Source organism: Rhineura floridana, chromosome 3 (genome assembly GCF_030035675.1).
Source record: "Rhineura floridana isolate rRhiFlo1 chromosome 3, rRhiFlo1.hap2, whole genome shotgun sequence".
NCBI lineage: Eukaryota > Metazoa > Chordata > Lepidosauria > Squamata > Rhineuridae > Rhineura > Rhineura floridana.
In genome coordinates, this window is record NC_084482.1 from 200,612,869 (window position 1) to 200,627,717 (window position 14,849).

General features: G+C 47.7%; 1 protein-coding gene across 2 annotated transcripts; it reads left to right on the top strand.

The window, feature by feature from the left end:
- The first annotated feature begins 1,403 nt into the window (after nt 1-1,403).
- On the top strand, nt 1,404-12,093 carry LOC133381134 (vesicle-trafficking protein SEC22b-like). Of its 2 annotated transcripts, none has more exons than XM_061619746.1 (5): nt 1,404-1,642; nt 4,234-4,343; nt 6,877-7,037; nt 9,600-9,718; nt 10,164-12,093. In XM_061619746.1, exons 1-5 carry the CDS (start codon nt 1,568-1,570, stop codon nt 10,290-10,292), a joined length of 594 nt encoding a protein of 197 aa, XP_061475730.1. In that variant the 5' UTR covers nt 1,404-1,567; the 3' UTR covers nt 10,293-12,093. The 2 variants fall into 2 exon arrangements, with proteins under 2 accessions (XP_061475730.1, XP_061475728.1); XM_061619744.1 differs by having other exon boundaries at nt 1,406-1,642; nt 9,600-9,746.
- Nucleotides 12,094-14,849: the final 2,756 nt, after the last annotated feature.

Here is a 14,849-nt window from a genome sequence, read left to right on the forward strand (position 1 = left end):
TCGCTCCCACAAGAGGCAGCGACGGCCACCAAATTGGATGGCTTTAAAAGAAGATGAATTCATGGAGGATAAGGCTATCAACTGGCCACTGGCCATGATGGCTGTGCTCTGCCAACATTGTCAGAGGCAGTCTGCTTCTGAAAACCAGTTGCTGGAAGCCACAGGAGGGGAGAGTTCTCTTGCCCTCAGGTCCTGCATGTGGGTTTCCCACTGGGGCATCTGGTTGGCCACTGTGAGAAGAGGATGCTGGACTTGATGGGCCTTGGCCTGATCCTGAAGGGCTCTTCTTATGTTCTTATGATTCAACACCCTACAGGGTAGATGGGGAACCTGGAGCCTTCTGGATGTTGCTGGGCCTGGGCTACAACTCCCATCGCCTCCAGCCATCAGCCATGTTGGCTGGGGAGGGTAATGGGAGTCCAAGCCCAGGATCATCTGGAGTTTCCCTGTGGTCCATGGGGTTTACTCCCAGATAACTCTGTAGAATTGCAGCCCAAGTCCCATTCAATTAAAAATAAAATACAGCAGGGCCCCGCTTCGCTTCACAGCGTTCCGCTAATACAGCAGTTGTCAATTGCTGAAAGGCCCCGCTCCTACAGACCTTGTTTGGCTTTTACAGCATTTTTTGCTCATCATGCGCTATTTTTGCATCATTTTTGCATGATGCACACCATTATCTTCAATGCATTCCGCTTTACTGCGGGGGTCCGGAACGTAACCACTGTATGAGTGGGGCCCTACTGTAAAATAAAAGCTAACATAGACACACTTGGTTTTCCTATGTGCCAAGGCATTCTGCCAAAACCCGCCCCCACTGATGTAGTGAACAGTTGGATCCTAGGCCAGCCAAGTTACATGGTGGCAAGTTGGCACCCCAAGGGAATACAATGATTTGTCTAAGAGAGATTTTTGGATTAAGTGGCGTATAAATTTCGCAAAATGCCACAATGACCAAAACAATATAACATCACAAGCTGCTCACAGTTGCAAAAGTGCAGAGTAACCGCAATAACTAAAACAGTGCAATCTAAAAAGGTAAACAAGAATAACTGCGAAATTGCAAAAATGCCACAAGTAAAACAATGCATCCAAAAAGCTACATAGGAATAACTGCAAAAAAAATGCAAAATGCCACAATAACTAGAAATATGCAACCCTTAAAAGCTAAATAATAAAGACTGCAAACATGCATAGTACTACAGTCGCTCAAACAATACGAACGAAAGAGTTGCTACTGCTAACACTAAGGCTAATAGCGAGCAAACAATATATTCAAAGAACCCCCGCTGACGATTGGCTGGAGAGCGCCCTCCAAGACGAAAGGGAGGAGTCTTCCAAAGGAGGGCGGGAGGGAAAGAATCTGCGGGCGCTTTTTGCTTTTGCAAAAGTAACTTCTTCGCCCTCTGGCTCCGCCCCCTTCTCCGGGGTTTGCATCCTTCCTATCGGCCACGTCAGCCTGGAGCCCGGTTCCAGCTGTAGCTTTTCCAGGGGAGGGGGGCGGGATTGGGAGGGGGGAAGTAGCGATCCCCTCCCCTAAAACTAGGACCCTCCTTTTGCCCCAACCAGGATGGTCTTGCTTACGATGATAAGCCGGGTCCAAGATGCACTTCTCTTAGCGGCTTCTATGCAAGAAACGGAGCAGGTAAGGGAAGCTGCGAGAACCCAGGAGTCCTGGGCTGGATTCACAGCACACACACCTTCCCTTCCCGGCTCTAACCACTAGGCCTTCCTTTCCTCTCAAGAGCCGCGTTTCAGTCCTCTTTTCGGGACCCGCTTAGCTTCTTCTATTGTTTTAGGCGGAACTAAAAAAAAAGTATTTCAGGGGTTAACGTCTGCAACTGGTTTCATTGGAGGCGCTGATTTAGGGAGCAATTATGTTTTCTTTAAAAAAAATCAGTAGCCTCCTAAGCATCAGGCTCAATGGGGATACTTGCATTTTTTTTTGAAGTCTGCAATCCTGTACACACTTACCTGGGAGTAAACACCATTAAAAGCAATGCAACGTACTTCTGGGTAGACATGTATAGCAAGCTTTGGGGACCTGACCCAGACCCCCCTGGACAATTTCCCCCCGCCCCCCATCCCACAGGTTTTGAATGCTAAAGGAAGACACGGTGCTGGGATGGGGGAAGGCCATTGCTGTGGTGGGGATACAAAGGGCTGTAGCTTGCAGTGGGTAGAGCATCTGCTTTGCGTGCGTGTCCAGCTAGGGTTGGGAAAGGCCCCTGCATGAAAATCCTAGGTGGGGAATCTGGTGGCCTCCTGAGGTTGCTGGGCTCCCAGCGCCCAATGTCCCTGACCACTGGCCATGCTGGCTGAAGTGGATGGGGGTCAGAGTCCAACAGAGTCCAGAGGGCCACAGGTTCCTTGCTCCTGTCCTAGAAGGTGGTGTCCAGTCGCTGCAGACCAGCCTTCTCCAGCCTTGTGTCCTCTAGATATTTGCCAGACTGCAACTTCCATCATTCCTGGCCGTTGGCCATGCTGGTGCAGAACGCTGCTGTGGGCAGTCCTGAGCCAAATGGACCAGAGGCCTGACTAGGTAGAAACCTGCTTGGCTCTTTCTCTCCTCCTCCATCTTATGCTCCAAATAGCTTTTAAAAGCCATGCGGAGCTAGGATTTGAACCCAAATATATCTCGTCCAAATCCAGCCCTCCAGTCCAAGGCTGAGAAAGGTTCCTCAAGTTTCTTTCTCAGCCCAAGGGCCGCGTTCCCTTCTGAGCAACCTTCCGGGGGCCACATGCCAGTGGTGGGCGGGGCCAGAGGCAAAAATGGGTGGAGCAATGGATGTAAATTCTATCTTTGTACAGCAGGCTAGTTTCTACCCATACACTTACCCACCCCTCTCTTGTTCATCCTTCTGGGGCAAGCAAGAGGCATTTGTGGAGTTCGAGGATGCAATCCAACCAGGCAAAATCACTCAAGGAAGGGTGAAGCAGGGCTTGTGAGGGGTGTGGCTTGGGGAGTCGCAAGGGCTAGATAAAGAGGCCTGGAGGGTTGCATTTGACCTGCTAGATCTGAAGTTCTCCACCCCTCTAACCCCTACACCACACTGTCACTCAAAATACATGTGAATTAGCAGCAGTGGCAATTCCTCTTGCTTTAACCCATCAGCTGCCAGGGCACCCATGAGTCCCATCCAACCACTTTTTAACTGGTCCTTGACTTCTTAAGGCAGGACTATATAGCATAAAGAAGAGGTTTCTAACCTCATGTTTTCCTTAACGGGCAAATGGGGAGGCAAAGACAGAGCTGGCGTCAGAGGGTGGCCAGGTCGGGCCCTGGCTGACGGCTCCTGAAGGGCCCCTCCTTAGGATAGGAGTGTAGTGTTTCACTTCCATGATCCCTGGCAGCGTTGGCTCCCAACACTGCTGCAGACCGCGGAGAGGGAGTTCCCAGGCACCCCCCTCCCAAAGACAACGCGCAGCCTTCAATAAGCTTGCACATATGCCCCACCTACCTCTCCCATCCCTGTAAATGACATGTGCGCTGTATGTGCATATCTGCCATCAGCCAGGATGGTGACAGGGGCTTTCCTAAGGGGCTGACACCCCACCACCACCACCATTTTCGCTGATGGCAGGCATGCGTGCATCACACACACATCATTCACAGGGACAGGAGAGGTAGGTGGGACATGCAGGTGGACTTATTAGCCCGTGCAGCTTGTGGGGTGGGGGTGGGCTAGGACACTGCGGACCCCGGCGGGCCGGTGCCCAAGGGCCCAATCATACCTGATGCCAGCCCTGGGTAACAAGCTCGCCGGAGAGAAAAGGTGGGTAAAAGATGGTACAGAATTCAAATGCAAGTGATCACCAGGTTTTAAATTCTCTTGACATGTTGCCAGAGATTGACAACATGCAGATTTGTTACAGGGGAGGCGCGTTACCAGCTAGCATTTACATAGCACCAACCAGGCACTGGGCTCTGTTTCTTCTGTGTCTTTGGTATATACACGTGCAAGCTTTTGAATTGCACAAAACTCTCCTACAGTGCAACCCGGTGTTAAGACCATAAGAAGAGGCCGGCTGCTGGATAAGGCCAGTGGTCCATCTAGTCCAGCATCCTGTTCTCACAGTAGCTAGCCAGTTGCCTCTTAGGAAGCCCACACGCAGGACCTGAGTGCAAGAGCAACTCTCTCCACTTGTGAATCCCAGCAACTGGTATCCAGAGGCAAGCGGAGGGAGGACAGAGCCTTATCGTCTTTGAATTTGTCTGAATTCTCTCCTCCACAGTCGAACCGGAACTTCCAAGAATATCACAACCAAGCAAAACAACTTTTTCGGAAGCTTGGGGACCATTCACCAAACCGCTGTTCTTTGCAAGCTGGACCAATGACTTTCCAGTAAGTGCTTGCGACTCTCAGAAATAAGAAGGAGAGGAGTATTAAAAGCAAGGCCCTTTTTAAATGGGTGAAATACGTAAGAGGTTAGAAATGAACTGAGCCTGACAAGCAGTAGACCTGTTGGTCAAGAGTTGGGGTAGGGAATCTGGCGCCCACCAGAGGTTGTTGGGACTGCAGCTCCCAACATCTGTTTTGCATGTAGAAGGTAGGTTCAGTCCCAGGGCTGGCGTCAGAAGGTGGCCAGGTCGGGCCCTGGCTGAGGGCCCCTGTGGCCCATGGGGCCCCTCAGGATAGGAGGATAGTGCTCCCCTTCCATGATCCGTGACAGCTTCGGCTTCCAACGCTGCCGCTGATTGCAGAGAGGGAGCTCCCAGGCATCCCTCCAAAACAGACAACGTGCAGCCTTCAATAAGCCCGCACACATGCCCCACGTACCTCTCCTGTCCCTGTAAATGACGTGTGCGCTGTCTGTGCATGCCTGCCATCAACTAAAAAGGCAACGGGGGCTTCCCTAAGGGGCTGACACCCCTGCCACCATCTTGGCTGATGGCAGGCATGCACATACAACGCCTACATCATTCACAGGGACAGGAGAGGTAGGTGGGATGCATGGGCAGGCTTATTAGTCCCACGCAAATTGTATGGAGGGGTTGGGCTAGGGCACCGTTGACCTGGGGCAGGCTGGTGGCCAAGGGCCCAGTCATGCCAGGCGCCGGCTCTGTTCAGGCGCCAGCTTTCCAGGTAGAGCTGAGAGAGAACATGCTTGAAACCCTGCAGAGCCGCTGCCAGTCAGTGAGCAGCCAGTGACTGAGCTAGATGGACTAATGGCCTGATTTTGTATAAGGCAGCTTCCTTATTGTTGTTATGTGCCTTCAAGTCGATTATGACTTATGGCGACCCTATAAACAGCAGCCTCCAAGAGCATCTGTCGTGAACCACCCTGTTCAGATCTTGTAAGTTCAAGTCTGTGGCTTCCTTTACAGAATCAACCCATCTCTTGTTTGGCCTTCCTCGTTTTCCACTCCCTTCTGTTTTTCCCAGCATTACAGGCATACCCCGCTTAACGTCGCTTCACTTAACGTCGCCTCGTTATAACGTACATGCTCCATACGCCACCATTCCCCACTTAATGTATGCGCGCTTCACAATTACAGACACTTAATGGCATGACGCCGCTGCCATCTAGTGGCGATTGCCGTGCAGTACATGCATAGATAATTGCTTCACTTTAAGTACATTTTCACTTTACATACACGCTCCGGTCCCATTGCGTATGTTAAAGCGGGGTATGCCTGTATTGTCTTTTCTAGTGAATCCTGTCTTCTCATGATGTGTCCAAAGTATGACAACCTCAGTTTCATCATTTTAGCTTCTAGGGATAGTTCTGGTTTAATTTGTTCTACCTCCCATATTTTAGAGAAGGGCCGTAGCTCAGTGGTAGAGCATCTGCCTTGCATACTAGCCTAGAGGGACCAATGGTCTCACTTGGTATCAGGCAGCTTCCTGTGTTTCTCTCCCTGACCGCTGGCCCTGTTGGCTGCGGCTGGTGGGAGTTGAGAGTCCAACAACACCTGGAGGATCGCAGGTTCTCCCATCCCTCGTCTTGAAGCGTGATTTTTGCTTAGAGTGCAAAGGAGCTTGAGTTAGGGATGTGCTGAATTTTCCATTAATTTGCTTATTCTCTATCGTTTCAGATCAGATTTTTATGTAGCAATTTTCCATCTCTAAAATTAAGAGTAATAATTTTATCAATTTCCTTTCATGTATTGATTATTTAAAATTATCACTATTTCCTTTTGAAATCAATATTTTTGTGAGGGGGAAAAAACAGATCGGTCAAAGCAGCGGCTAGCGGACAAAGAAAGACCTTGAATCGAAAGCGGCCTGTTAGGCTGACAGAATGCTTTCGAACCTGCAATGGTCAATGGATCCCATCCCTAGCCTGGGTTCGAATCCTGAACAGGCAACCTGTCTGTTCTAGGGAAAGCTGATCAGAGGATTTTGGGAAGAGACCCCAGCTCAGGGATAGAGCACATGCTTTGCATGCAGAATGACCCAGGTTCAACCCCTCACTTCTCTAGACAAAAAGATGCTTAGGAAGCACATCCAGAAAAGGCCCCTTCCCTTGATGGTGAAAAGCTGCTGCCAACTGTAGTACACAATACTGGACTAGATGGGCCAAAGTGTATAAAGCCGCTTCATGCGACACTTAAAGCCTGCTTCTAAACCACACTTGTAAAATAGCTACTTGCCTCGCCACCTATGGTGAGTATGCATTGTGATCTAGGCGATCAGTTAGCAAACTTTTTTTTCCCGTTGGGGGAGCATTGGTTCTTCTATTCACTCAAGCTCTCCGAGTGTCCAAAATGATTTGCCCAGGTATTATACGTGCGGGTGCTCTAGCAGAAATTCTTTATGGGCTAGAAACTATTGCTGGCTTATATTTGCAATGCTTGTTCGCTTGTCCCTGGATGGATCTCAAGCAGTGGTCTTTCCTGTTTGACCCACTCTCTGCCTGCACCCTCCACTCCAGTTACCTGATCAGCCAAGGCATTTGCTACTTGACGCTGTGCGAAGCGGCCTACTCGAAGAAGCTGGCGTTCGCCTTCCTGGAGGAGCTGCAAGCAGAATTCTGGGAGCTGTATGGGAAGAAGGTGTCCTCTGTGTCACGGCCTTATGCCTTCATTGAGTTTGGTATGTACTGAAAGGGAGAGCAGGCACCTCTCTGACCCAACCCCACCACCCTTCTAGTCCTCACTGTTTAAACTGTGTTGGGCAACCCAAATCCCTTTATTCCAAGGGCCTGTTCTGACAGGTCCTTCTGTATTTAGATGGAAAGGATCTTTTTTTCCTTATCGCTTTCCTGTAACACCAGAACTTGGGAGTCATCTACTGAAACTGGTTCACGGCGTACGGGACTGAGTTCTACTTTCCGCAGCAAGTAATGTATGGAATTTGCTGGCACAGAATGTGGTGATGGTCAGTGGATTCAATGGCTTTGGGAAAGGGCCGCAGCTCTCGGTGGCGCATCTGCCTGCATGCAGAAGGTCCCAGGTTCAGTCCCTGGCATCTCCACATAGGAGTGGCCTGCCTGAAACCCTGGAGAGTTGCTGCCAGTCAGTGTAGAGAATATTTATTTATTATTTATTACTATTTATTATTTAATTTATATCCCGCCCTTCCTCCCAGCAGGAGCCCAGGGCGGCAAACAGAAGTGCTAAAAACACTTTAAAACGTCATAAAAACAGATCTTAAAATACATTAAAACAAAACAATGTTAAAAACATTTTAAAAAAAACTTTAAAAGGGTTAAAACATTTAAAAAACATATTAAAAAGCAATTCTAACACAGATGCAGACTGGGATAGGTCTCAACTTAAAAGGCTTGTTGAAAGAGGAAGGTCTTCAAAAGGCACCGAAAAGATAGCAGAGATGGTGCGTGCCTAATATTCAAGGGGAGGGAGTTCCACAGAGTAGGTGCCACCACACTAAATGTCCGCTTCCTATGTTGTGCGGAATGAACCTCCTGATAAGAAGGTATCTGCTGGAAGCCCTCACCTGCAGAGCACAGTGATCGACTGGGCATATAAGGGGTAAGACGGTCTTTCAGGTATCCTGGTCCTGAGCTGTATAGGGCTTTATACACCAAAACCAGAACCTTGAACTTGACCTAAAACTTGAATATTGACCTAGATGGACCCATGGATCTGTCTCAGTACACGGCAGATTCCTATGCCCAATGAAATAACAAATTTGAATAGTAAAGGAATAAAATACTTAACACAGTGCTGTGTATGCTCTGTACTACACCATGATGGTAATTGAATTTTGGCACTGCCCTAAACCTACTCTGTGCTGAGAGAGCTGAATTATGTGCTACGGATACATTGTGCAAACCAAGCATATCTCAGGCCCAGAATGCCTTTCTGTCTGGCCCTTGGGACTTTTCTCTAGGTCATGCCATCTCCCCAGTCCACACCCCTTATCCCTTAGGCCACACCCCTTACTGATTCTGCACTGCAACTGTCTTGACTATTGATGCCTGGCTGGGGTGTATATCTCTGAACTGCGCTCATGCCTCTTTCTTGCCCGGATAGAGAGAGAGATGGACATGGGTGGGCGAGCCGAACGCTGACTTTTGCACAGATGGAATATAGCTTACCGTATGGAAGTAAGAGTGTCGTATCCAGTGCTGTAGCCACTTTGGCCTCTGGCCCCATCCACCAGTAGCATGTGGCCCCCAGAGGCAATGTGGCCCTCAGACTGGGAAAGGCTCCCCTATTATGATGCATTCATAAAATACGGCTGTTTGGAAAGGTAGATAGGAATGCCAACTAAACATGACATAGATTTCTTTATTTATCTAGAAGTGGCCAACCCCCGTTTAGGGGCTGAATTTCCCCTCCCCGAAAGCAATTTTTGCTGGCCCCTCCAAAAAAATAAATAAAAATAGAAGGAGACCCAGTGCTGGGGTGGGTGGTGTTGGAAATGTTGGGGTGCAACTCTGCTTGCGCTGAAGACTGATGTGTCTGCATGGGAAGGGGCAGACAGAGAGAGGAACCTCCATGCTTCCTAGACTGTCCTTTCCCTTCTAACCTGCGTTGATCTACCTTCGAGTGTCAGACTGATACTCTTAGGGTTGCTGGCCTCACTTCCACCGCCCTTGTTCTTGCTTCTTCCACTCCTCCTTTGAGAGGAGACCTTTTGGATCTCTTAAGATGCAGGAACAAGCACGCCTTGTGCAATCTTCACCTTAGTTAACCAGAACTAGGGATCTCTCCTATCAGATGTGTATTTCCTGTAATAAATGCCAGTTTTATTGTTTTCTTAAAACCAAAGTCTCATTGTGATGGTTTCCAGGGTAAAGTGGGATCCTGTTACAGTTCAGCTTCTGCCAGCATTCAGCTCCAGTGCTAACAGGTGGAGCCCAGTGCCTGCATAGCGATGCAAACTGTCCCCTCCCCAGCCTTTGGGTCAGTTTATGAGCGAAGAGGAGAGAAACGCCCCCACTCCAATTCCTTAGCTATTCTGCATGGGTCAACAGAGTTTGTGTGTGATACACCTCTGTGGGTGTGTACACATTAAAGCGTTGGGTGGCCACATTTGCTTTTGACCACATGCACGCACCGCTGGATGCGGCCCCCAAAAGGTTGGCCAAGGATGAATGTGGCCCCGGACCCCAAAAAGGTCAGCTATCTCTACTCTAGTAGTTCCATCACAAAAATTGCCAACCAATGGCATTCTCCTCCTCTTTAGACATCTATATCCAGAAGCTGAAGAAATCCTACCTGGACACCTGGTCAAAGCGCCACCTGAGCCACATCAACCTGGAGTTACAGGATGTTCAGAAGATCATGGTCACCAACATTGAAGAGGTGCTCCAACGTGGGGAGGCCTTATCAGGTATTGGGAGGGGGGTGCTGTTGAGGGTGTGGAGAGATCTCTGCCTCTGTGCATGTGGGGTGGGGGTTAATGGGTTTTGGAGGCCCTTGTGTCTGGGAAGTCCAGTCCCAAAATGAAATCCCAAATCCCTCCTAAACTTTGAGGCTGCAGTGGATGTAAGGATCATCCCATTTCCTCCCCCCACAGCCCCAGCGTTGGGAGGAAATTTGGGGCTCGACCTATTCGCCTATGGCTGACTGGGCACTCAGTATGGTGAGCATGATGAGCAACTACAGCCCCCATTATCTTTGGTTGTTTGGCCTTGCTTGCTGGGGCTGATGGCTGTAGTTCAACAGCATCTGAAGGGCCAAAAGTACCTCACACCTGTTTTAAAAGGTCCATTAGTTAGCCTGATTTTCCTTTTCATTGCCTCTCCAGCTCTGGATTCCAAGGCCAGCAACTTGTCAACTCTCTCCAAGAAATACCGCCAGGATGCCAAACTCCTCAGCAGCCGTTCCGCTTATGCCAAAGCTGCTGCCACCAGTTTCATCTTCGTGGTACTTATGATCTACATACGCTTTTGGTGGCTGGTGTGACTTGTCTACGGTGCCTTTCTTTTCTCCCTTCCCCCCTCCCCCTCCCCCTGCCCACATCTCTTTGGTCCTGCCTCATATGGGACCTGTGAAAAAAGGAGTGTGTGTTTGGGTCCCCCCCTTTCAGCCTCATCCAAGGAAGAATTGAGACCAGCAGCGCCACCTGTGGGGGAAATGTAAACGGAACTTGTTATGAAGAGGTTATTTTTTTCACCATGGCACTGTTTGCCACCTTGTGTTTAAAACTGGAATGACAATCAGAAGTTAACACAGTGACTATAATTGCTAAAAGTGTTTTTTTTTGCTTTTAATGTGTAAAGAAAAGTTCTACAGTTTCCTTTGTCTTTTTAATAAAGGGGGGGGAGGCACATCCCTTAACAGAGGTGTGGAGAACCTTTGGCCTTCCAGATGTTGAACTAGCTGCCATCATTCCTGACCATTGGCCATGCTGGTTGAAGCTGGTCAGAACTGGTCCACTTTCACACCAAACATTTATTTCACTATTACTCCACTTTAAGCAGTCATGGCTTCCCCCAAAGAATCCTAGGAAGGGTTGTTTGTGAAGGGTGTTGTGAGGAGACCCCCTGTTCTCCTCACAGAGCTACAATTCCCAGAATTCTCTGGGAAGAGGAACTGACTTTTAAATCACTCTGGGAATTGTCGCTTTGTGAGGGGAAGAATGGTCTCCAAACAACTCTCAATGATCCTTCCCAGGATTCTTTGGGGGAAGCCATAACTGTTTAAAGTGGACTAATAGTGGAATAAATGTGAATGTGGTCTTGGGAGTCCCAACAACATCTGGCAATGTCTGGGGGGCCCACAGGTTCCTTGCACCTGCCTTGGCAGATCATAAGAACCATCTTCTTACACACATACACATTCTGTGACACCTTAAAAATGAACAAAAATAGTGTCCTCAAGTGTTGTTGCACTCCCAAATTCCCATAAGCCTTAGCCAGGATGGCCAATAGCCAGGGATGATGGGAACTGTAGTCCAGTGACATCTGGAGGGCCTCAGGTGTCCACATCCTTGCTGTAGAGCTGTGAGTGCTGTGTTAAATGGAGTTGTTAAAGATGCAGGAACCCTCTTTTGAAAAAAAGATGGGAGTCTGGAGCTTAATCCTTCCAAGACAATTAGTGATGCATGGTGGGGTTGGTGCTTTAGTTAAATATCATGGTGCTTTTTCACTAAATGTTATTTTTGATGAAACCAGAAGCAGATGAGTTGTTCATAAAAAAGGGTCTTAAAAATAAAACAAAACCCAAAACGTTATTCAGGCAATAATTCAATTCAGGCAGTGAAAAATTTGTGATTATTTTATTGCTGTTCTTTTCAAATATGCAGGGCTTCAATCCCAGTTCTCAGCAGAAGCCAGTCCAGAATACTATTTTCAGTCCCTAAGTATGTGAATTGATGGTACAAGGGGAGTGTCTTTGAGCATGTGCAGAGAGTAGGGGAGCTACCTTTTTATTGGTCTTTAACAGGAGCCTGCCACACAAAGTTAGCGGGTAATCAGTGCTTGGAATGAACTAGTTTGGTTGAACAAATTTACTGAATTAGTTCAAAAGTCTCTCAACTACACCTGAAAGTAGTTTCCTTCATTGGCGGGTGAGCTGAAGGTGAATTAAGTTCCTTTTAGGATAGCATTTTGAATTATTTCTAGTTCACTTTCAAGTTCATTCTTTTACATTTTTTTTTGTTCTTTAGACTCTTTGGGCTGTAAAGCTTAAAGATCATAATTATTGGGGTGAAATAAATTAAGCAATTAACATTCCACTATGTGTGTTTTGATGCTTTCTTAATCTTCTTAAAGATACTGTATTCTTCAGCACAGCAACTTGTAATATTCTGAATGCTGGGGGGGAAATTGCCAAGGATCCTTCGGATGAACTTGAACTGAATGGTGAAGTCAATGTGAAATGAATTAGTCCACTTTGTTAAGAGACAAAGGTGAACTGGAATTAGTTCCTTTTTTGGACATGTTGAACTTGAACTAGTTCAATTTTAAAATGTACTTTCCAAGCCCTACAGGTGATTCTTCCCCCCCATGCTGCCAACAAACTCCTCACTTGCTTCAGTTGTTTTTAGGTTAGACTAGAATTAAAGGTACAAGCTCAGTTTCTAGGGTAGGAAAAGCTGGCAACTTTGGTACAGAATGCTCTCCCTTCACCGTTAAGTAATCATAAGTCTCATTTGCGCTATACATTTGAAGCACTCTTATACTCCTTTAAATAGTCATGGCTTCCCCCAAAGAATCCTGGGAAGAGTAGTTTGTGAAGGGTGATGAGAGTTGTAGGAGGCCCTTATTCCCCTCAGGACTACAGTTCCCAGAATTTTCTGGGAAGAGGGATTGATTATTAAGTCACTCTGGGAATTGCAGCTCTGTGTGGAGAATAAGGGGCTCTCCTAACGACTCGCAGCATCCTTAATGAACAAATGTATAGTGCAGATGTGGCTATGCATAGGCCCACATAATACTGTGTACAAAACCAGCCCAAAACATTTCTGCTGCCTAAGGGTTCAGCAAATAGCCCTCGGCAGCCAGAGGCATTGTGGAGCAACTGGATGCGATGGCCGCATGCTGCTGCCACCGCCAGAGACGAAAAAGAAACATGTAGAGAAGGTGTAGCCAAAATGACCAGGGGGATGGATCACTGGCCTTTTGAGGAAAACCTTTGGAGCTTTTTGGTTTCAAATAAAAAAAGTGACAAAGGAGGAATATGACAGTGGCCTATAAAATAATGCATGGTGTAAAGTGGGATAAGAGGATTTTTCTCCTGTAATACTAGAACTCAGAGTCATTCAGTGAAGCTGATCAGTGGCAGATTCAGCACAGACTAAAGGAAGGACTTCCTTACACAGCCCACCGTTAACAGAATGCAATATCCTCTCAGCAGATGTAGTGAGGGCCACCAACTTGGATGGCTTTAAAAGAGGCCTAGTGATAGTTAATTTGTGGAATCAGCTGCTACAAGATAGAGGAGCCCTTCAGATTTGTATTTTATTTTGTTTTCTTCCTGTGGATGTATTCCTCAACATGTGGATGCAATAATAGTGATTAGTGGTGGATTTATACTGGATGGTCCACATGACATTCTGTTTGAATAGTGGTTCTGCGATGCCACCTGAACATTACAACATTATTGCCTTCTGAAGAGGCTGTCTTCCGCAACCGTACAACAAAAGTGGGGGAAAACGACAGCAATGTTTGGGGTAGAGAGTTACAGGATTTCATCCAGAAGTTAAGGAAAGACACTAACTGGAAAAAGAAGCATTATGTCCACCCTGAAACTTTTGCAGGTGCAAAAAGTACTGACAGCAGGATCATATCTACCTCAGTATTGCCAACGCTGGCAGGCAGCAGCTCTCCAGGCTTTTAGGCAGGAGCTTTTCCCAGCCCTGCCTGCAGATGCCAGGGATTGAATTTAGGACCTTTTGCTTGCAAAGCAGATGCTCTGCTACTGAGCTACAGCCCTTTCCTGAAGCCACTCCCCGAAGCCCTTCCTCAGTGAGTTCTTCAAACTGAGCTCAGTTGTATGTTAGCTGCTGTACAAAAGCAACTGGGCTCTGCTTGTTTACAAGCCTGATGGCTTTCCTGCGAGGGGCAATGGAAGTTCAAGAGGCTTGAAGTCCTAACTCAGCTTTCCTGAGCCTGGTGTCATCCAGATGTTGTTGGCCTCTTAACTCCCATCAGCCCCCGTCAGCATAGCCAGCAGTCAGGGCAGAGGGGAGCAGCAGGCCAGCAGAAGAAGGCGGGGGAAGGCTGTGCCAGCTCCTCCCTTGATGAGCTTTCCTCCCTCGCTCGTTATCAGTGGCGGCTGGTGGCTCCGTGTCAATGGGGCAGTGGAATCCACTCTGGGGTTTTCCAGGAGCTGTCTAAGGTGCTGAAGTTTCAACCCCACTGACATGGAGCCATCACTCTCCCCAGCACTAGAACTTGTGGACATCCAATGAAGCAGAATGTTGGAAGATTCAGGACATACAAAAGGAAGTCCTTATTCATGCAGCACAAAGTTAAATTATGGGATTGGCTCCCACAGGAGGCAGCAATGGCCACCAACTTGGAGGGCTTTAAAAGGATTAGACTGGCTGCCCATTACCTACCGGGCCAAATTCAAGGTTCTGGTTTTGGTGTACAAAGCTCTATACAGCTTGGGACCAGGATACCTGAAAGACGGTCTTACCCCTTATATACCCAGTCGATCACTGCGCTCTGCAGGTGAGGGCCTCCTGTGGATACCTTCTTATCAGGAGGTTCGTTTTGTACAATATAGGAAGCAGACCTTTAGTGTGGCGGCACCTACCCTGTGGAACTCCCTCCCCTTAAATATTAGGCAGGCGCCATCTCTGTTATCTTTTCAGCGCCTACTGAAGCAGACCTTCCTCTTTCGATAAGCCTTTAAGTAAAGACCTTATACCAGTCTGCATCTGTGCTGGAACTGCTTTTTTTTTTTTTTTAAAGATGTTCTTAAAAATGTTTTGTTTTAATATATTTTTAAAGATGTTTTTTAATACATTTTAAAGTCTGTT

Excerpts from the sequence above, each read along its gene's own strand:
- LOC133381134 (XM_061619744.1), top strand. The coding sequence starts at position 1,568 with ATGGTCTTGCTTACGATGATAAGCCGGGTCCAAGATGCACTTCTCTTA. Across the intron at positions 1,643-4,233 it reads CTATGCAAGAAACGGAGCAG|TCGAACCGGAACTTCCAAGA; the intron begins GTAAGGGAAGCT and ends TCTCCTCCACAG. Across the intron at positions 7,038-9,599 it reads TTATGCCTTCATTGAGTTTG|ACATCTATATCCAGAAGCTG; the intron begins GTATGTACTGAA and ends CCTCCTCTTTAG.